General features: G+C 38.0%; 3 protein-coding genes across 4 annotated transcripts; all 3 read left to right on the top strand.

Annotated features, from left to right (window-relative positions):
• Nucleotides 1-3,253: 3,253 nt before the first annotated feature.
• Nucleotides 3,254-20,871, top strand: LOC131331329 (LOB domain-containing protein 38-like). Of its 2 annotated transcripts, XR_009201353.1 has the most exons (3): nucleotides 3,260-3,542; nucleotides 3,787-4,212; nucleotides 20,793-20,871. XR_009201353.1 is itself a non-coding variant. In XM_058365217.1 (2 exons), the coding sequence occupies exons 1-2, from the start codon at nucleotides 3,359-3,361 to the stop codon at nucleotides 4,158-4,160; spliced, it is 558 nt and encodes a 185-aa protein (XP_058221200.1). In that variant the 5' UTR covers nucleotides 3,254-3,358; the 3' UTR covers nucleotides 4,161-4,282. The 2 variants fall into 2 exon arrangements, 1 of the variants encoding a protein (XP_058221200.1); XM_058365217.1 differs by lacking the exon at nucleotides 20,793-20,871 and having other exon boundaries at nucleotides 3,254-3,542; nucleotides 3,787-4,282.
• Nucleotides 14,175-15,480, top strand: LOC131331328 (LOB domain-containing protein 38-like). The gene is made up of 2 exons (XM_058365216.1): nucleotides 14,175-14,467; nucleotides 14,916-15,480. Exons 1-2 carry the CDS (start codon nucleotides 14,284-14,286, stop codon nucleotides 15,293-15,295), a joined length of 564 nt encoding a protein of 187 aa, XP_058221199.1. The 5' UTR covers nucleotides 14,175-14,283; the 3' UTR covers nucleotides 15,296-15,480.
• LOC131331326 (LOB domain-containing protein 38-like) lies at nucleotides 19,607-20,871 on the top strand. Its single transcript, XM_058365215.1, has 2 exons — nucleotides 19,607-19,881; nucleotides 20,364-20,871. The coding sequence occupies exons 1-2, from the start codon at nucleotides 19,698-19,700 to the stop codon at nucleotides 20,741-20,743; spliced, it is 564 nt and encodes a 187-aa protein (XP_058221198.1). The 5' UTR covers nucleotides 19,607-19,697; the 3' UTR covers nucleotides 20,744-20,871.
• Nucleotides 20,872-21,739: the final 868 nt, after the last annotated feature.

Here is a 21,739-nt window from a genome sequence, read left to right as displayed (position 1 = left end):
GCATAAGCTAGTGATCTTATAGTACGAACTACTTAGAAATGATAATTTAGTGGAACAGCTCCAGCCTGTAAGCTCAACTTGATTACTAATTTACTCGATGAACCAAATATAAATGAGCTTTAACCGATCAAGTCGAGCACGGAGTCAAACCCTATAATACATTGTAATCCGAACAAGCCAATAATTAAGTTTTTAAACTTGATTTGAAAACTTAATTGCTTATGTAACAAAACTTAATTGAAAACTTGATCTGAGCTTTTAAGGAGCAAACAATAACTAGTACTTGAATAACCTCTTCTTCTTCTTTTTTATCAGCCCTAAATTCTCATAACATGACACTGTGAGGCAAGGACGGAACTAGGATGTCATAAACGCGGGGGCCGAACTATGAGCAACAAGATTTTGAAATTTCAAGTTTCAGAATTCTAATAGTTTGTTTGGTTTAAGTTTGGAGGGAGGTTTTTTGAGTAATGAGTGGAGATGAAGATAAAGAAAAATGAGATTAATAATTGAAGAAAAACTTATGAGAGACCGTATGCACAAAGTGAAATTGAGTTTTGAGATCCAAAACGAACACATTCTTAAATTATTTTAATGTCTAAACAACACTCCATACAAAATACAATATCTAGGTGTTCTTAACAAATAAAAAATAACTAATATTAAAATTAATTAATTTTTTTTTAAAAAAAAAAACCCGAAACAACGCGGGGGCCGTGGCCCCCATATGACCATTGCTGCATCCGTCTCTGCTGTGAGGTGTTATACATAGCGGCAGCACTATGTGCTGGGCTTGAACACCCTAAAAAGAAAAATAATAATAAACAAAAAAAAAATTTTTTTTTGAATGACAAAAAAATTTCATTAATCTTGAAAATGATACAGGACAAGAAAAAAAAGACATACGTAGTAATTTCATTTATCATAAAGTCATATACTTCGACTATATGATTCCATTATGTATATATTTGCTTCACACCGTAAATGTTTAAGTGTGAAAGGGTATACGAATGACGAAAGATTAATTTTGTAAATTCAAATAACGATAGAATAAAAAAGAAAGTGTGATTATGAAAACGGCGAGTGAAAATCACTACCATTTATTTTTTTGTAAAGATTATGTGTATTTATAACTTGACAAATTTCATTGTTACATAAAATAAAAATAAAAAACATGTATAAAGTTAAGCAAGAGTTTCTATGCTAATAGCTTTCTTCTAAGCAGAAAGTGACAATTAAATATATATGCGTACGCAACGGATTAACCGACCGCGTGGTTTTCCTACTATACGTATGTAGGATACATCATGGTACCTTTTCGGATTTGATTTAATTAATTTATATACCCCACCAAATTGAGCTCTTCAGAGCCAGAATGGTCGTACCAAAGATGACTTTTTGGTTTATTTATTTATTTATTATTATTGAAAAGTGGATATTTATCATCCAATGATTTTTATGTTCAGTTAGCCTACTTTATCACAGTGCTAGCTTAAGCAAAAGGACTTTGATCCTCTCCTGTCTCTTCATAACTGCCTTGCGCAGCTCTTTGTGAGCTCCTTTCTGGTTTACTTCATTGATCGAAATCATTCATTTTTTAAAGCTCGCTCCGAAAAGTAGTTGCATAAAATATACGTGGACTGAATTTCATTTGAAATTTTAGAAACACGTGTTAAAACAAAGCTTACACTAGTCGTATCGAAATTGTTTCGCCTCATTTGATATGTACTTCGAAAACATATTAAACCCCGTCCGATTAAAGTAATTTTCGACGCGACTCACATCTGCGACGAATTCCGAAAAATCCAACGATCTCGATCATTAAAGTCGAATCGAAAAGGTCACGAAGAGAACGCAACACGACGGTTCCATCTTCCGTAAAAGACCGGAGACGAGCCAGACCCGTTAATTTCGTAAGCACTTACGCGGCGGCAATAACAACCCTCTGTTCTCTCAAAAGCTGGTGATGTTGATGCGCGCCTCGCCTCTGGTCCGCAGGACGTGAATCCTCGTCACCGCAATATTCTTTTCTTTTCTAACAAAGGACGAAAAGACCGGAGAGCGACAGGAAATGGAGAAAAAATGGAATCTGTGGAAATGGAGGAGGCTTTTGCCAATGGATTTCCTCGAGCTTGCGTTTCTCCGCATCCGCGAACGGGCCCCGCGGATTCGCAACTCGAGTTGAATTTTAGTACTTTATTGATTGAGGTCGGCACGCTTTTTTTCTTTTTGGAAGAGAAGACTGGACTGTCCAGTAAGATTGGGTTTTGCTGCGGTGTGCTTTGGGGGCGAGTGGGATTCGCACCCGGATACAGTGAGATCATCGATATCGTTTACTTGTTCGGGTCGCCGCGTATATGGTGCAACCGTCTATCTCATATATTAATGGTTTGAATTTTAAGAAAAATATTAGGATTACAACGAAATCCTACAGTATAGTGTTATAAAATTCTTACACGTTAATATTGGGACCCAGAAACATCTTTACACATCCTAAGTTACTGAGCCCGATGTTGGTTTTGTCCTAAAAAAATTTACTTTTCCCATTTTTTAAAAAGTAAAAAAAGTTGTACTTTCCAAAATATTTAGGTAAAAGTAAAAATTTCATACTTTTCCGATTCTTCTCGTTGGGGCGAATTAAAAATCTACAAAAATTTAGCACAAAACTAACAAATGTGAAAAAAAATCAAATAAGGACAAAACCAACTTATTTTCCTAAAAATTAAGTGGAACACCACCGGTCTTGGCCCTCAAAAATATGTGTGTGATAAAATTGCTTCTCTAGCACGAGTAATTATTTAATGGTCTTGGCCCTTGGGGCACCACTACACAATACCTCAACACCATTTTCCGTCACACAAATCACGAAGGTTCTATACACTTAGTATTGTGCCCGACAAAAATGTGCGATAAAAAAAGCCATTGTTGAGACACCACGTAGCGATGCTCCAAAACCACTAACTAATTAACTTTTCGTAGCACTGAGAATAATCTATCTGGTCGGAGGTCCACTTTCACTCATATATCATCTTATCCTAGGAATATAAAAATCCTGCGGTGGAGACATGATTAGGAGATCACAAACAGGCCGAGGAGAACCGAAGCCGCTCGTACCCTGTTTGGAAAAGATTCCTTCCAAATTAACCTCCCCCCACCTAATCCACTACCCAACAAAACATAACCATAATTAAAAAAAGCTTAACCAGAGTTAACACTCACCCTCCCCCCCTTTGGCTATATTAGGCCTTCCAACGCCTCAAATTTGTCCCACCCCTACTTCTTTTGCTATCTTCTCCTTCTTCCTTTTCAGCTATCTAGAAATTAGAGAGAGAGAGAGAGAGAGAGAGAGAGAGAGAAGATGAGTTGCAATGGCTGTCGAGCTCTGAGGAAGGGATGCAGCCAGTCTTGCATACTAAGGCCGTGTTTGGATTGGATCGACTGCCCTCAGGCCCAAAGCAACGCTACCCTATTCGTCTCCAAATTCTTTGGCCGAAGCGATCTCATGTCCCTCATTGCCGCCGTGCCCGAAAAAAATCGTCCCGGTAATCTACCTTCTGAAACTCTAGGTAGCTCTGACCAAGGATCTTCACAAAAAAAGATTGGCTTTTCAAAAAAAGATTAGCTCTGAACATCTTGATTTTTTATTGTTTTTGTTGTCAAATTGCCGATTATACTGTTACATACATGGTTATCCGATACCCAAAAAATTCTCATAACTAATTGATTCATCCGGTACTTAAAAGTACTATTCTGTTGGTTTTTTGCTGATTCTCTTGTACTTTTCAGCTCTATTTCAGTCTCTCTTGTTCGAAGCCTGCGGTCGAACGGTGAATCCGGTGAACGGAGCCATCGGTCTCCTCTCCACCGGCAACTGGCACATATGCCAGCTCGCCGTCAGCACGGTTCTCTCAGGTGGAACTTTGCGGCCATTCCGCGCCGGAATTTTAACCCCGCAGACCGACGAAGCATCCGAAGCTTTTCGTTGTGCTAAGAAATGGTACAACAATAATACCAAACAGTCCGATTTCGAGAAGAATGCGGTGACCATATCGTTCAACTCGGAAGACTCGGCCGGTACGTTGATCAGTTTCGACGGCACCGATTGTGATGTGAAGAATCTGGGAGGAGAAGACAAAAAGCTATTGAACCTGTTTGTATGATCAAAATTGCCGAATTGGAATTAGAATTTCCGGCGACTTTGAATGCCGATCAGTTCGAACCTTTTTTGTAATAGAGATTAGAGAGTGCTTTTTGTTGAATTAATAAAAGTTGAACTTGTTTCCATCGCTCCAAAGAACTTCGGCGAGGCGCCCCGTACTACGGGTTTGAGGGAAAAACTATTGTTTACTCACAATGTCACGTGATATTTTAAACACCTTCCCCACCACATATTGAAAAAGGACTTTGAAACACCGCCACGTGGTGTTTTAAGAGATCACTCTGATGCTTACGGGTTCAAGAGACTCCAGTTTTGAAACCATAAATTAACTGTTCACTAGCAGGGGCCGCCTTAACGTGTATCGACTAGGCTCAAAAAAGTAAATAACACTTGAAAGATTAGGTTTATAAAACAAAAATTTCTGAGTCCCAAGCTTGAACACTAGACCCACCCCTTAGGAGTTAAATCAAAAGTTTATATAATTACCTAATAAGTTTGTTCAACTAGAGAAAGCTAGATTCAATATTTATTGAAGATGTATTTATAAGAGTGATGTTTTAATAGTCCCAAATGGTTTTGTTTGCATAAACCCCCCCCCCCCCCCCCCCCCCCCCCCCCCCTTTTTTTTTTCTTTTTTCCCAAACGGGACTCACAAGAACCACTCAACCAAAGTGATTTTTCAAATCACATGTACCTCATATTATACATCCACATTCAAAATTTCAAATTAAACATCCACCCTCAAATTTTCTAAATTACCCATTTACCCATAAAGATTTTGAAGTTACAATTTAACGCCTAGAGTTTAATAAATTACATGATTTCCCCTAAAGTTCCCTAAAATACACATTTGTTTTTTTAAAGGCAAAATTTTTGTTAAGAAAATTAACAAATAGTACATCAAGTTGGAAGAGGGGAATTCAACCAAATATTGAATGAAAACAAAAACAAACTCCCAAATACAATTGAAACCCAGCTACAATAATGTCCAAAATAGTCCTAAACTTCATCTATCAGCAAGTGGAGTCAACACCCAAACATCGTCTTTTAACCTAACAAATTGATCAGAAACAATCAGGAGTTAAGAGATCATCATCTGCAAGTGGGGTCAACACTCGGCCAACATCGTCTTTTGAACATACACACTTGGATCCGCATCCCCTAATTCAGGCCTACCCAATGCTCCGGCGGCGACCAAAAGCAGCTGCCTTCATCAAACGATGACCTCACCAAAGCAACCCATGTCAGATCTCGGACAAGCCTGAACAAAAACACAACACCTCGAGCGTTTAATTCGGCAAACCTTGTTGCACCCCGAAACAGTGGTCTTTGATCTCCAATTAGTTGAGTTTCAATCAAGCACACACCACACCACACCAAAACCAGAAGCTAGCTGTCAGAGCTCGTTATCCTTGAGAGTGGTAACCTATTTGGTTATGGTGTGGTGTGGTGTGTGGAATCCTAGCACTTTGTTTCAATTGTTGATTTTCTTTTGTTGTCAGGAGACCAGTGGATATTATGGACAATATTGACGATAACTATTTGTTAATACATAGATGTGTTTTTAATTGCATAAGAGAATGATTGTTTGTGCAATATTTATTCGGAAAACTTATGTATACTCAAAATTAATACTATACGATGCCTCCTTATTTACAAATCATGATCCTCTCATATGGTGGTCTCTCATGGTATGTACATGTGACGCAAAAATGAAACTTATCACAGTCATAAATTCATGGTCCCAACCATTCATATAGAAGGTCTTGATGTGTTAACGTCTGTAAATCGGAGATCGGTAAAAGCTTAGTTGAATGATGTTTTTCACAAGTGAAATACACATTCAGATTCAGACATTATGTTGTGACAAATATGTTTGTTCAACTGATACTGATACCCAGTGAAATAGATTTTTTGCAAACGTTATACATATTGAGACTTACAAAATAAATTGTTCGGATCGTCAAATAGATCTTTGTTCAATTTCATTTTCCATCGCATAAGGAACCACATGAGGGATCATAAAATGTGAGGATCTCGACTCCTTATTTAATTACATGTACCTGACTCTAGTAAACATGCATTAGCGCACCTACGTACAGGAACAGCTTGTCAATATTGAATACATTTACCGTTAAGGATATGATTCAAGCAAAGAATGATTGATTTAGTTATCCCTGCCCACAAAGTTGAGCTCTTCGAAACCACAAGTGGGGATGGACCTTAAATAACCTTATAAGGTAATATTGGTGGTAATGAAAAGATTCAAAGTTATAAATCGTGAAGAATAAGGATGGAACTTCTTTTTTTCAGAATGGTAGGAACTTTCGTTTATAGAACCACCATCACCCACCGGCCAGCTACACAACTAATCCCAATGACGGCAAGAACCACCATCGCCCATTGGATTTGGAGAAACCCAGACCTTGACAACAGAACTCCGAAGGGAACACCCAAACTACAAAAGAAAATAAAACGAACCCCTCTTCCACTTATGTGCCGCTGCCAGAAATTCCGTCACTCACTGTTACAGCATCCAACTCCAAACCAATTAGCAGTGGAGAGGCCGCCCAGGCTTATATACTAGTTTTGGAGGAGATAATTAACCAATGTGGGACAAATCCCAACACTCCCCCGCACGTGGGACCCCCGATTCGCACGTGGAGAGGTCAACAAAGGATCCGAAACACATAGATCACAATGAAACAAAGTGCAATTATGGCACAAACAAAGGGGAAAAGCCTCCAAAAACCTGGCTCTGATACCATGTTACAACATCCAACTCCAAACCAATTGGCAAAGAGGCGAAAGGCCGCCCAGGCTTATATACTAGTTTTAGAGGAGATAATTAACCAATATGGGACAAATCCCAACACTCACCGCCTCAGAATCGACCTTGATTGGTGAAGGAGAGGTGGAAACTAAGCTCTGATCAAGGCCTCAACTCTTCTGATCTTTAGGTCTACGGTCTTCGAACCAACTTCACTTGCGCAACAGTCAAAGAGGGAGAAGGGAAGCAGGCGAAGGAGAGGTGGTGGCCGGCTAAGGGCTGAGGAGTGGTCGAGATCAATGAAGGAGGCAGAAAAACGCCGACCTTGTGGCGAGGAAGGAGGAAGGAGAAAGAAGAAAAGAAAGAGGGATAAAACAAGAACAAGAGAAAAAAATCATCCGAACGGGAACGAAATCCTCCGCTCCCGCCACCGGGAAAGGCCATAGGAGACCCTTGAAGGGGGGAAGGGGAAGGAAGAAGGGCGGCGGCGGAGGAAACCTAAGAGATGCTTTTGAGAGAGAGATATATTCTAATAAGTCATTAATTAGTCCATAATTAATTGTTTCCACGTACAAATTTTTCACGACCCTTTTAATAAATTTGACTTGTGATTGTTAATCCATTGGAAGAGAAAGGGGACATGTGATCCAATCATTTCATTTTCAATTAGCCTACTCAATTTACTGCGGTTGGTTCTCCATTATTTCGGTGATATTTCTTTCGCAACACCTTGAACTTCTTTAATTCTGATGCTTTTTTGGATTTTAGCTTGTTTCTAGCTAGGGCCTTAGGAAGTGACTTACACGTCACCACATATTTCTCTTTAATAAAGGTTGGTAAAGATTTCCATATTTAATTACAAAAAAAAAAAGGGTTAGTAAAGAAGTTGAATACAAGAGGAGAGGGAACAATTTTATCTCTCAGTATGAGAAATTTCATACGTGAGGGGTATCCGTTATTGAGGCTAATCTCATGGGGTACGTACTGTCAGTGACATTTATGTACCCAAAAAAGGCAATGGATTCTATTGGGAATGCGTTTCTCCGCACTTACAATAGGACAAGCTGAATAGTTTGTTTGTTGAACTAATCTGAAGAAATCGGATCAAAAAAAAAAAAGAACTAATCTGAAGAAATAGAATCCAGGGACTATGCTGCACGCCAAAACGACATCGTTTTGGTGCAGTTTTGTGCCAAGTGTTTCTGTCAACAAGAGACTTGTTTGGCTGTCCAACAATAATATGTGGCCATCTAAATTAACGGAACGGAGACTTTTGTCACGTTAAGAAGTTAACGTGACCCCATATCCCAATACTTCCACCGCTTTCTCCAAACATTTACTCCTATGTCATAACTAGTCCAAATTGGAAAACACCCAGTTTTCTCTGTTTCTTCTCTCTCCTCTCATCTCCTCTGTCTCTCATGATCGAAGTCCACTGCCGTTGTCTATCCGATTGATCTATGGTCGAAGATGGCGACCAGATTTGGTCGCAGGAGATTACTCTGTCATCGATCGACAATGGCCGGAACATGGGTGCCATAAATCTATCATTGCCGGAACATGCATGCAGTGAATCGATGATGGCTGGAACATGGTTGCAGTGAAGAAGATGACTTTGTATAAACAAGGGTTTCCTAAACTCATCTAGAGAGTATTAACGGGGTTGGATAGGAATTTCCGTTAGTTTCAACCTCACCGTTCTCTGATTTGCCAAACGAGTCCCTTGATGGCTGAAACTTTTGGCACAAAATTGCACCAAAACGACGTCATTTTGGCGTTCAGAACGCTACACAGCACGCACTGTGCAGCACAGTCCCCAATCCGAAAAAAATGCTACAATATACACTCCTATTTGAGTTTAAACGATATACGTACACTTCTTAAGTTAGCTTGCATTCATATAATTTTGCAAAAAAAACAAAAACAAAAATCATAACTTATGTCTTGAATTCATAACATTTGGATACGTATTCTTCACAGTAAATTTGAATTCATACGTACGAATGCCATGAGATTTAATCTTGATGTTATGAATTTTTAAACAAATATGTATTATGAATTTTTATGCGAATATTATGAATTTTTTTACAAATCTTATAAATGTCATACAAAATATAATGAACTTTTATACAAAATGTTATGAATTCAAAACACTTTCAGAGAGGCGTGTATGGTAGTACTACTTCTCATTTAGTTAATTATTCGTATTCCCATTTTACATTCCTATGATTTTAGTTTGGAACTGAACCGATCAGTTGGCATTTGACGTGTAATTTTGCTAATTTTTTCATAACCATGCATTATGGCCAATCATATGGTTTTTGACAAAAGTCTAATGTATCTTAAGAAGTAAACAAATTGGGGAACCGGTGTTGATTTAGTGGGCCGAAATCCCGAGTTTTACAAGAACGATATATAACTTCTTTTTATAGTATCTTTCGTCCACTTGCTTATTTGTTTATGATCATAACATACAAAAATAATCTTGTCTGACATGCTAACATCTACCCCCAAGATGGTTATGTCCAATCATTTTGCTGATTAATTCTATATCGTTTAAGATATTTGATGATTTCTTGTGAAGATTCTGAATAATCACGAATTGATGAAAATTAATTGCGATCAAACCAAGGGAGAGAGCCGTATCAACTACCAAAATATTTAAAAGAACTATTCAGCAATTTTGCTTATGAGTTCGCATCTCACAAAATATTAGAATAAAACTCGTGCTATGCACAGGTTGATAAATAACATCAAGTAAAATAACACTAACCGATGTGTTAATGGAAGTACAATAAAATTTTGTGCATCAAATCTTTTAAACAGAGACATAAAAGTTGGAAAAAGCGTAGAAGATGGAGAAATGCACGGAGCTTTAGCCAATGTATTTGCTTGATGCTGCTTTTCTCCGCATCTGCAATCGGAACCATTGATTCGTTCCTTTGATTGAATTCTATTTTAAGGTAAGCCCTCTTTTCTCCAAGACCGGACTGTCCTGTAGGAATGGCTAATCTACTACGAGTAATATCCGAACATTGCTAGTTGTTAGGATCGTCACACGCACGCACATGATTTGCGAGTATAAAACAGTAAAGAATCAACACAGAGATATAGGTGGTTCCTCAATACCGGGTACGTCCACGGGAGCGAGAGCGGCTGATGTTCTTTTATTATCACAGTACGAAATAGGGTTTACAACATAAATTATTTTTACCGACTCTATTCTAACCCTAATCTGGTATTTGGTCTGTATCTCAAAAATACCCCGTACGAACCATACTGTCCCACACCCCCCAATTGTGAAACGCTTGGGCCGAAGGCCCAATTTACTTTCACTGAATCATTAGCAATGAGCCAGATGCCGTCGCTACGCTACGTTCTACTTGTTCCGCTCTGACATTTGGCCTTATTTCTAAAACTCTTTAGTATCTCTTCATACTTTAACATATGAGTCATAGTTCTAACACTAGTTATATGTATGGCTACAAACGAAATAAGCTGCTCACGGCTTGAGCGCTATTGAGTCGAGCTCGTGTTTGAGTTTTAGTCTCGTTTGTATAGACTCGACTTGTTTATAGACGTTCGATCGTTTAGTAAACAAGTCAAACTCGAACACTGCAAAACTTAGCTCGGCTCAACTTGTTTGTACCTCTAATTACATGATTAGATGATTGTAACGCCCCGACTTTTCGGAAGCAATATAAAATAAAATTTTAAGAAAATTTGCTAAATAAATATAATTTTTCAAAATAAAGTTTAGCTATTACAGTCGCAAGATAAATTTACTGATTCAAAATACAATAACTTCAGAGCTGACTCTAGGCTTGATACAAATTCGAAGCATACTAGATCTTCGTTCTTGATATTCTTTCCGTGTTGAACTGCACCATCTTTGAATCATCTCCATTGAATCCTGTGCCCACTGGCAAATTGATCGCCGAAGCAAACGATTTGCCAGGATAGAGACGTATCCGTGAATGATAAATCACCCAGTAGAATAATTCAACCCAACAACCCCTCTTACTTTACAATTAGCAGGTAACAAGATAATATTGAATCGAAGAAGCCAAACAAATATTCTCCACATAAGCCAGTTCATTACTATTCATAACCTAATGTGAAATCTAAGATCTCTCCTCGAGATCTTTCCTCCCCAACCGCTAGCTATGCCCTGTCCCATGAGCTCACTTTCTTTTGTTGTCGCGGATTGCACTTCAGTTATGTACCTAGCGTGTATCCCTCTCATTACAACAAAAGAAAGCTTATCATGCCCGAATCATAACTAGGATTCGCTTATCCTATATACCACTTCACAATCATCACTGGGCTTACTTTGCCAGTATCAATACATCATTCATCATTGGGCTTACTTTGCCAATCATCATTCATCAATCAACACTGGGCTTACTTTGCCAGTTTCAAACCATCACATTCAACTCATCACATCTCAAAATCCCGCCTGCAGGCATTCTAGAAAATAAAACTTTCCAATTCATCCATTACTTAGCACCGTCTAAGTGAATTCTATTCGCATACCACCCCATGTCTCTAGGGTCCAATCTAACACTTAAATCAAGTATCGATGCAATATACAACAAATCAATAATAATTAAAACAATTAATAAACAATGTAATCACGCAACTTATTATGAACGGCCGTTGCCCTTAATCTTGTATGGTCACGATGTCAATAATAAAGTAAGAGTTTTAAAAGGAAATAAAAAGGAAAATTTTCTGGGCTCTTATTAATTAATTATAAGATAATAGATTAATTAAAAACTAATTTAATACATTAATTAGATAAAAATATTAGGATATTTATCATGACCTTAAATAAGAGTCCTAAAGGTCCTATGCAACCAGTTGAGTGTCAAAAGTTGGGTTCGGAGGGTCACGGGATTAATTTAAATAAATACGTTAAATAAGGTGGCCAAAAGTGAAGTAAATAGATAATAAATAATTTACAAATTAAAATATGTTACAGTTAACAAAACTTCATCTTTAGAAAGTAGAGAGTCTAAATAAAATTATTCGGGCATTTATAATAAGGTTTATAAGGTCATAAAGAATTTTTGATTGAAAACGCTATAGAAATAACAATAAATAGTAGATTAAATAAAACAAATATTAATTAAACGAGATATCATCTTTAAGATGCAAGAAGTCTAAAAAAAATTAGTTTGGGTGTTAAAACATTGTTTGGAAGGTCGTAAAGATTTTTCGTTTGTAAACTTTGATAGATAACTAATAAATAATTTAATAAATTAAATAAAAAAATATGATCTTAACAAGTTATGATCTTTGAGGTGTGAAAAATTTAGAAAAAATAGTTCGGGGGTCAAAAATAGGGTTCGGGATGTCGAAAAGTCGTTTCGAAACGTTTAAAACCAACTTAATCTACCAGATAAATTAAACTGATATTATTAATACGTTTTATATTAAGTTGATATTATATTGTAACAAAATAATATCATTTCAGTAGTTTTTTATAATAATAATATCAGACGGATAATAAAATAAATATCAGAAGGGTCATCTTTTTCGTAAATAATTTCAAATAAAGTATCGGGCTCAAAAATAATATCAATTTCGTAATTACGGCAGAAAACGCGCGGTAAACTATATTTTTTTTGTTCGGGACATGGGGTTAAGCATATAAACACTTAATATACTTAGAGAAGAGGATGGATAGGATTATAATACCTTTAATCGGATCGAATTGATTTAAAAACGAATCTTGAATTTTGGGAAAGAAAAACTTCGGGTTCTTTGATCGGAAGACTTTGGAACCAAATTGGACGATACTTGGTGATGCTAGGAGTAGTAGGAAGAGATTGGAATGGTCGGATTGAGTTTTGGTTGAGTCTTGGTACGAAACCCACTTTTCTCTCTCTTTCTTTCTCTCTCTAAAACTCCATTGATTGAAGCTTGGGTTTCTCTGATTTTTCTCTCTCTTTTGGACTGATAGGGCGTGGGGAATATTTGTGGTGTAAATTTCGTGGGTCAATGGGGTGGGGTATTTATAGGAGAATTTTGGTGGAAGAGAATAAGAGTGAATTTAATAGGGTTGGGTTCATGGGATTTGGAATGGACGAATTTGGCTTGGTTTTAGGGTTAGGGAGGAAGTAGAGACTGAGTAGGAGACGGAGAGACGGAAGGAGTTTGAGGTGGGGGAGGAGAAGGAGTGTGCATGTACGCATGTATGTGTAGAAAAATTAAAAAAAGAATGCATGTATATATTGTATGCATAATTATATTTAAAAAAAAGAATTGCATTAAGGAAAATAATTCTAATATTATTATATTTAGAAAAAAAAAATTGGGTCAAAAATCCGGGTCGTTACAATGATACTCCCTTTGTTCCTAATTGTAGTCCCTTATGAGGATTCTAACTTTTTTTTAAAGGAACATATAATAATTACACTTTAAGTTAAATCTCAATATGTTGTTTTCTTTTTTGCCCATGATTCCAACTGATCATTTGTAGTACAATCATAGATATTGCTGAGTATAATTTTGAAAACATAACAATTTTAGATTATTGATCTTCCAAAGGGACAAGAATATCTCAAAATGAAATAGTGGACAAACAATATTCGAAACGGAGAGGGTTTAAGAGTTTTAAAATTTATTCATGAAAACAATATTGTTTGTTCATTCTTTTTAAGAAAAATATAACTTTCATGTACCTATTGAATTCCGACTTCTTTAATTTCTTCGTGAATGATAACCTGAAAAGTCCAAAAAACGGAAGGTTATTATTACCACTTGGATGTCAGGGGTGATCCCACTCTGCCTCATAGCATGCGTTTTTAAGTGTTCCGTCGAAAAATTATTTAGTGCTTCTAGAACAATAATCTAGAGGCCTCCCTGTTAGTATAACATTGAGCTCATCATAAGCTATATAAAATCTACGCTAATGTGTGGTAGGAAAAAACCCGAGAGAATTGAATAATCTCTTGATCGTGGCATCCCCAAATCCCCCCACTTGCGCAGTTCATTATAGAACCAAAATCTCATTGTGGAGATGCAATATCACAAATAGGCCCGAGGAAAACCGAAGCCGCGCTGGTGCCCATGGTTAGGAAAAAGATTCCTTCCAAAAAGCCCCCTCCACTGGCTAACTAAAGAACAAACCAACCATAACTACCTAGACTCAGAAACCTAACTATAGTTAAGTCATTAACTCAACCCACGCCCCCCCACTTTGGTCCTATTAAAAGGCCTCCAACACCTCAAATTTGTCCCACACTCTGTCTTCTTGCTATCTGCTCCTTCTCCTTAATTTTCAGCTCTCTAGAGATTCAGAGAGAGAAGAAGAATTAAGGGAAGGTTAGAGAGAGAGAGAGAGAAGATGAGCTGCAATGGTTGTCGAGCTCTGAGGAGGGGGTGCAGCCAGTCCTGCATACTAAGGCCTTGTTTGGATTGGATTGATAGCCCTCAGGCCCAAAGCAACGCCACCCTCTTCGTGTCCAAGTTCTTCGGCCGGAGCGACCTCATGTCTTTCATCGCCGCCGTGCCCGAGAAAAATCGACCTTGTAATTTTCCTATTCCTCTTTCAAAAAGAAACAAATGATCACTAGCTAGTAACTTTGAAAACAAATAGATGACGTTCGCAACTATTTCTTACCTTGACACCCTTTTTTCTATAAAAATCAGGTGTCCAGGTCAATTTATGCGCACCTCGATAGGATTCAATCTCTTTTGTCCCAAAAATTTATGCGCCTATGTACCGATGGGTTTTTCGGACATTAGATTGTGTATTTTTTTTTTTGTTATATTTTAAATTTAACGGCCGAACAACCCTCGCCATAGAAGCACATGGATTTTCGGCACAGAAGATCCGACTTCCACCTCGAATAATCATGGAGGACCATAAAACTCACAAGAGACTTTAATGTGAATGTTTTCACGGATTTTCTGTTAGTTTAACATTACTTTTCCCAAATTTCTTTACCTTATTTGAATTTTTTCTTCTACATGCAGCTCTGTTTCTGTCCCTGTTGTTTGAAGCTTGTGGTCGAACGTTGAATCCGGTGAACGGAGCCGTGGGGTTGCTCTCCACCGGCCACTGGCATCTGTGCCAGGCGGCCGTCAAGACGGTTCTCAACGGCGGCACTCTGCAGCCTATCGGCGCCGGAATCTTAACGCCGCAGACCGACGAAGCATCTGAGGCCTTTCGTTCCGCTCAGAAGTGGTACAACAAAAACAGTAACAAACAATCCTATCAAGAGAAGAATACAGCGTCGACGATGTCGTTCGACTCGGACGAATCGGAGGTGTTGATCAGCTTCGACGGTGGTGAGAATGAAGTGACTAACAATCTGCGAGGAGAAGAGCCAAAGCTTTTGAAACTTTTTGTATGACTAAGTTTGAGAACATGTATTAGGATTTCCGGCGACTGGTATACTCGGTTGTTCATGCCTTTTTGTAATACAGAGTGGTTTTCCGATGAATAAATGTGGAACTTCTTTCCCAAGTGCTCCCGGCGGCGTATTTTCTCCGGCGTTGCACTTATTGGATTTTATTTTTGTTTATTTTGACCTAAGAATTTTGGGTCTTTTCGTTTGGTTGTTGTTTGTGCTTGGTGTGTCAGAGTTAGTACGAGAAGTGGCGACCCGATCTCTACAACTTGATCGACAAAAAAATTATAATCTGAAATTTAAAAATTTTTAAATATTTAAAAAAAGGCTAAAAGGATGGATTTTTTTTTTTTTTTTGGCTTTTGAATTTTTTTGATTTCCTTAATCAAGATGACTCTGTAGTAATCTTCAAAAAATTTGATGCAAAATCGACAAAAGCGGAAAAATCGAATAATGACTAAAGACCAAAAAAAAAGAGTAAAATTTTATAGAAAACTCACCCTGATACTCTGCCGGTTATCCTAAATGAAACATAAAGTCTACCCTACCACTCTGTTTCACTGCTTCCCACACCGCTCTTAATTTCATCGATCAAAAGTGTTTTTGGATGATTAGAATTTTAAAAGACGCTTCTAGGGGAAAGATTTTTTAAAATTCGGACCATTAATTGCCTAAACGGATAGTGAGATTGAGCGTTGTGATGAGGGAAACAGTGAAACAGAGCAATAGGATTGCCCAACTGAAAATGAAATGGTTCGAGATCCGTAAAGACCAATGAATATGGTGATGCGTGTAGGATGACACACACAAACCAAATAAGTATATTGACAGGATATAGATGTGGAACTTCTTTCCCAAGTACTCGCGGTGGCGTATTTTCTCCGGCGTCGCCGGCGTTGGACTTATTGGATTTTTATTGATGTTTGCTTAATTATTTTGACCTATATAAGAATTTTGGATCTTTTTGTTTGGTTGTAGTTTGTGCGTGGTGTGTCAGAGTTGGTACGAGAAGTGGCAACCTGATCTCTACTACTTGATCGACAAAAAATAATTACTATCGAAACTCAAAAAAAATTTAAATTTTTTTTAAAAAGGTTAAATGACGGATTTTGTTGGCTCCTTTTCAAAAGAAAAAGAAAAAGAGGGAGTTTTAATCATTGTTTTACTTTTTTGATTTCTATGGTCGAGATGACTCTGTAATCTATGAAAAAATTAATGCAAAATTGACAAAAATTAGAAAAATCAAATAAAGATTAAAGACCGAAAAAAAAGAGAGTAAATTTTTACGGTACTCTGTTGATTAGCCTAAGAAATGAAGAAATAGTTCAAGATTTGTGAAGACCAATAAATATGGTGATGTGTATACACACACAAACCAAATATATTAACAGGATATAGAACATCAAAAAGAATTTGTAAGGCAAAAGACATGGGGCGGATAGCTTATACAAATGGGTAATATATTGTTGTCCTCCCATTGTGGTGCCGTTTCAATTTTATTCTTTTGAATCTTTCCATATCTTACAAGTGATTAATAAAATTTCTTTTTTGTTGTTAAAAAAGAGAGTAACAAATGTTTTCATTGAATATATTCGTGTCGTTTTCCCTCATAAGCAGCAGCGAGTCCAGGAAGTTTGGTGACCGGGTCATCCACTGTTTAAAACTTCTTTTTAGCGCGTCTTTTGTTTATTTGCATTTTTTATTTTTTATTTATAATGTCAAACAAGATACGAAAATAATCTTGTTTGACAAGCTGATAGCTACCCTCAAATGGTGCGTCAATTCATTCTGTTGATTCGATATCTTTTGTGATTTTTGATGATCTTTTGTTGAGATTCTGGTAATCACTATTTTGATGAAAAATAACAGCGATCCAAAGGCTGGGGGCCATCAACTATCAAAACTTCTAAAGAATTTAGTATTTTAGCTTTTGAGTGTGTGAAGTTGGGGAGTGCGCGCTCTCTCTTTCTAACCCTAAAGAAGCCACGTACCGTCCGGCATCTCCTCCTTCCTCTCTCCCCCCAGGGTTTTACGCCCCAATGGGTGTCGGGAGGGGAGGGATTTCTTTCCCTCATGGGGTTTTTCCATCTCTTAATCTTAAATCTTAGAGGTTTTGTCTCCTTCCCCCTTCACCTCCATCCTCCATCCTCCCCAAACCACCATCCACCGTCCCTCCTTCACCTCTTTCGCCGTGTAGCTAGTCCGATGGCCTTTGGAGGTAGTGCCTTGCAAATCGTGGTCGTCGGAGGCGTCCTCCCCTACCGGAGTGGGAGATCTAGGTTGGTGGATGAAGTCTGCTCCGGTACGGTTGACTCCGTCCGATTCCATTACCGGTTTTTCTCTTTTTTGTGATCTTCTTTGGTGTCTCCTTTGTGGGATTTCTCCCTTTTGTAGGCTTCTATCACCTCTGTGTGGGTATTTTTGGGTGTTTTCTGTAGTACTCTGACTATTTGGAGCGATGGGTTTAGTTGGAATTGGGTGTAGTCTTTGGACTGAGTTCTCTCCTGTTTGGTTTTTTAATCCCTTGTTTAGGAATGAAATTTCCTATTGATGTACTGTTTCTTGAACCTATAATATCATCTTTTATTGTTGTAGTGAAAGAAAAAAAAAAAAAAAAAAGAAGCTTATGAGTGTGTGTCTTACACGATACTATTACGTGGTACTATCAAGAAGAAGAAGAATAGAAAATGACGTAAAATTTGGGGAAAAAAATAACTAGTACTAGTAAAAATCACATATGCCAATGAATTTGCTTGAGGCTGTGTTTCTCCGCATCTCTTTGGGCCCCATTGATTCTTTCGTTTCATGTAATTTTATTTTATTTTAAGATAGGCCGGGTCATTTTTCTCCAAAACCAACTGTCAAGTACTCCCTCCGTTCAAATTTAATTGTTCCTAATTTTATTCTAACCGGCTAAAAAAACAAGTTATATTTTTTAATCCGTAATGAATTTCATATCGAATAAGAATCTTGTTTGATAGATCTCGATTAGTTTTATAATACAATATTTTCGAAATCATGTAAAACATTATAAATTGGAAGATATAATCGATTAAAAAATGACACGAATTCCAAAAAAGAACTATTAAATCCGGATGGAGGGAGTATCAGGAATGATATTGGAATACCAAAGGCCTAGATCTCCTGGACCTTGAAGTTGGGCCGACCCTAGACACAGAAATCAAAACCAAACATCGCTAGTTAGACAGCTGTTTGGTCATCTTTTATTTTTCGTTTGAAGACAAATGTAAATCGATCATGTACCTAATGAAGTCCAATTTGTTTAATATTTTTCATCAATTACAACTCTAGAAGTCAAAAAATAAAAGGTTATGATTAGCACCAGGAGGTCAGGGTGGTCCCACCCTCCTTCATAACATGTGTTGTAGTCGAAAAATTGTTAAGTGCTCCTTGAAAAACACTTTAGAGGCCTTCAATTCCTATTATAGTGTAGAGCTCACCATGTTTATACTATGTGTGGTGGGAAAGACTACAACAGGGTGTGTTGTGAAAAAGACTCGAGAAGCGTTAATAATTTTTTGTTTGGGGCTTCCTCGACTCCCCGCCCCCCACTAGCACAATTAATTCTATGAGTACCAATATTCTACTGTGGAGATGTAAGTCCGTTTTTGGCTAATAAAAAAGTTGGATTACTTTTTTATTTTATTCAATTTTCCGTATTTGTTCATATTGTCATAAAATTTATTCATCAAAACAATACTATTTGTTCATTCCTTTCGAGAAAAATATAACTCCGTCGATGATGTAACTATTGATTACAACTATTGAAGCCCGACTTGTTTAATTACTTTTTCATGAATGATAACTCGTTAAGTCCAAAAAATGAAAGGTTGTGATTACCACCAGAAGTTCAGGGCAGTACCACTCTGACTCATTGCATGCGTTTGTTTTGTAAAAAAAAAAAAAAATTATTCAATACTCTCGAAAAGATACTCTAGATATCTCCTTATTACGTACATAGAACTCACCTTAAAATGTGCGATGAAAAATACTGCTGAATCGCTGAGTAATCTGTTGGTTGTGGCTTCCCCAAATCCATCCACTTGCGCATTAGATCCTATGGCCGGCAAAATCCTACTGTGGAGATAGATGAAATGAGGAAAATCGAAGACGCTGGTGCCCAGAGTTCGGGAAAGTAGTAATTACAGCCCTACCACAGAGACAAAAAAGTCACATATATACCTAACTATAGTTAGAGGATCAAAAAAAAAAAACTATAGTTAAATATTTAACTCAACCAAGCCACATCCCCCGCTTTGGCCACATTATAAGGCCTTCCAACGCCTCAAATTTGTCCCACGCCTCCTCTCTTTTGCCATTTTCTCCCTCTCCTTTTTCTGCTCTCTGGAAATTCTAGAGAGAGAGAGAGTGACAGAGAGAGAAGATGAGCTGCAATGGTTGTCGAGCTCTGAGGAGGGGGTGCAGCCAGTCCTGCATACTGAGGCCTTGTTTGGATTGGATCGATAGCCCTCAGGCCCAAGGCAACGCCACCCTCTTCGTCTCCAAGTTCTTCGGCCGAAGCAATCTCTTGTCTTTCATTGCCGCTGTGCCGGAGAAAACTCGACCTTGTAATTTACCTATTTCTCTCTTTCTAAAAGAGAAAAAAAAAAAAAAAAACTCACTCCTAATGTTGAAAAGAAAATGATATCTTTTATTCGATACTTCTGTTGCGATTTCACCCCGCACTAGCTCTGAAGCAAGATCTTTCATGTAGAAAATCCTTGTGCTTCTGTGTCGATAGATTTTTCGGTCATTAAATTTATAACATATCAAAATTCATACAATCCACCAGCCGAGAAATTACAGGGCACAAAGGCACAAGGTTCGGAGATCGGACCCCACTAACCCTGCTTAATTGGGTACTCATGGGCATTTATATTGCAAAATTGAATCAAAGACTTATCACATCATTTAATGAGAATATTTTTCACAGATTTCTCCTGTTATTGAGAATATCTTTAGGTTGTCTAAATTTCATTAGCTTTGTTTCACTAACTTTCGATTTCTTTTCGGTTTTTCTGATTCTATGTTTTTTCCCAATACCCTACAGCTCTGTTTCAGTCCCTGTTGTTTGAAGCTTGCGGCCGAACGGTGAATCCGGTGTACGGAGCCCTGGGTCTCCTCACCACCGGCAACTGGCCTCTATGCCAGGCCGCCGTCGAGACGGTTCTCAAAGGAGGCACTTTGCGGCCTATTGGAGCCGGAATTTTGAAGCCGCAGACAGACGAAACGTCCGAGGCCTTTCTTTCGGCTCAGAACTGGTACAACAACAACAGTAACAAACAGTCCTATCTAGAGGAGAATACAGTGAGTACGATGTCATTCGACTCGGGTGAATCGGAGGTGTTGATCAGCTTTGACGGCGGCAATGATGAGGTGACTAATCTGCGAGGAGAAGAACCAAGGCTCTTGAACCTTTTTGCATGTTGACTGAAGTACCGAATTAATTTGTTGTTAGAATTTCCGGCGAGTGTAATAGTCAGTTCAAACCTTTTTTTGAACTCTAGAGTACGTGCTAGCTTTTTGATGAATAAAAGTCAGAACAACTTTCCGAAATACTTCCGGCCGGCATCGTTTCTCCGGTCTGTATTTCAATGCTTCTTTTGATGATTTAATTTCACTCATGGACGGCTCAAAAAAAAAAGTTGATAATGACTCCTTTAAGGACCGGGGGAAGCTGCTGTGCAGCTTCGTGCTGCACAGCGTGCTGCGCACCCGCCGGCGAGCCTTGCCGGCATCAGTCCGGCGATCGGAGACGTTCACCACGTAGAGCTCATCGAGTTCTATGTGTACACCAAAAATCAGCTTGATCAAATATTGTTAAGTGCCTCATCGGAATATATATAACTTGAAAAAAATAAATCCTAATGGATACAAAACACTGGATCAAAACCACTGAATCCATTTTTTTCAAGTTATATGTGTTCGGATGAGACACTTATCGATATTTGATCGAGCTGATTTTTGGCATGCACGTAGAACTCGATGAGCTCTACGCGGTGAACGTCTCCGATCACCGGACCGATGCCGGCAAGGCTTCCCAGAAGGTGCGCAGCCGCTGTGCAGCACGAAGCTGCACAACAGCTTCCCTAGTCCCTCCTTTAAATAACACCTTAAATGTTTCGAACCTAAACCATCAGGCAACCCTTTGAATTTATTTTGAAATTGCTTGGTACTCCGTACTTCTTAGAACTCGTAGAGAATGTCCACCGTAAAGATTTTGTTGATTGAACATGAATAAATATAATTACAAAATACAATTAACTTGAAAATATAAATTGATATGCTAAAGCGGAACTCATTTATCTCAAGATAAATATGGTTGCGACCCAAGATGGATAGATTGGAAGAAATTTTTCAGTGTCGTGTGGGTATATGCCATTTGGTGCCCACTTAGCACATTTGGGCCATCTAATGCACTAATAG

The sequence above is a fragment of the Rhododendron vialii genome, chromosome 6a, assembly GCF_030253575.1.
Source record: "Rhododendron vialii isolate Sample 1 chromosome 6a, ASM3025357v1".
Classification (NCBI taxonomy): domain Eukaryota; kingdom Viridiplantae; phylum Streptophyta; class Magnoliopsida; order Ericales; family Ericaceae; genus Rhododendron; species Rhododendron vialii.
The sequence above is the reverse complement of the archived record's forward strand: the minus strand, read 5'-3'. Positions and strand labels throughout refer to the sequence as shown.

What these genes read in the sequence shown, in the direction of transcription:
- LOC131331329 (XM_058365217.1), top strand. Translation starts at nt 3,359, where the DNA reads ATGAGTTGCAATGGCTGTCGAGCTCTGAGGAAGGGATGCAGCCAGTCT. An exon ending in GCCCGAAAAAAATCGTCCCG is followed by an intron (nt 3,543 to 3,786) that starts GTAATCTACCTT and finishes TGTACTTTTCAG; the next exon opens with CTCTATTTCAGTCTCTCTTG.
- LOC131331326 (XM_058365215.1), top strand. Translation starts at nt 19,698, where the DNA reads ATGAGCTGCAATGGTTGTCGAGCTCTGAGGAGGGGGTGCAGCCAGTCC. An exon ending in GCCGGAGAAAACTCGACCTT is followed by an intron (nt 19,882 to 20,363) that starts GTAATTTACCTA and finishes AATACCCTACAG; the next exon opens with CTCTGTTTCAGTCCCTGTTG.
- LOC131331328 (XM_058365216.1), top strand. Translation starts at nt 14,284, where the DNA reads ATGAGCTGCAATGGTTGTCGAGCTCTGAGGAGGGGGTGCAGCCAGTCC. An exon ending in GCCCGAGAAAAATCGACCTT is followed by an intron (nt 14,468 to 14,915) that starts GTAATTTTCCTA and finishes TTCTACATGCAG; the next exon opens with CTCTGTTTCTGTCCCTGTTG.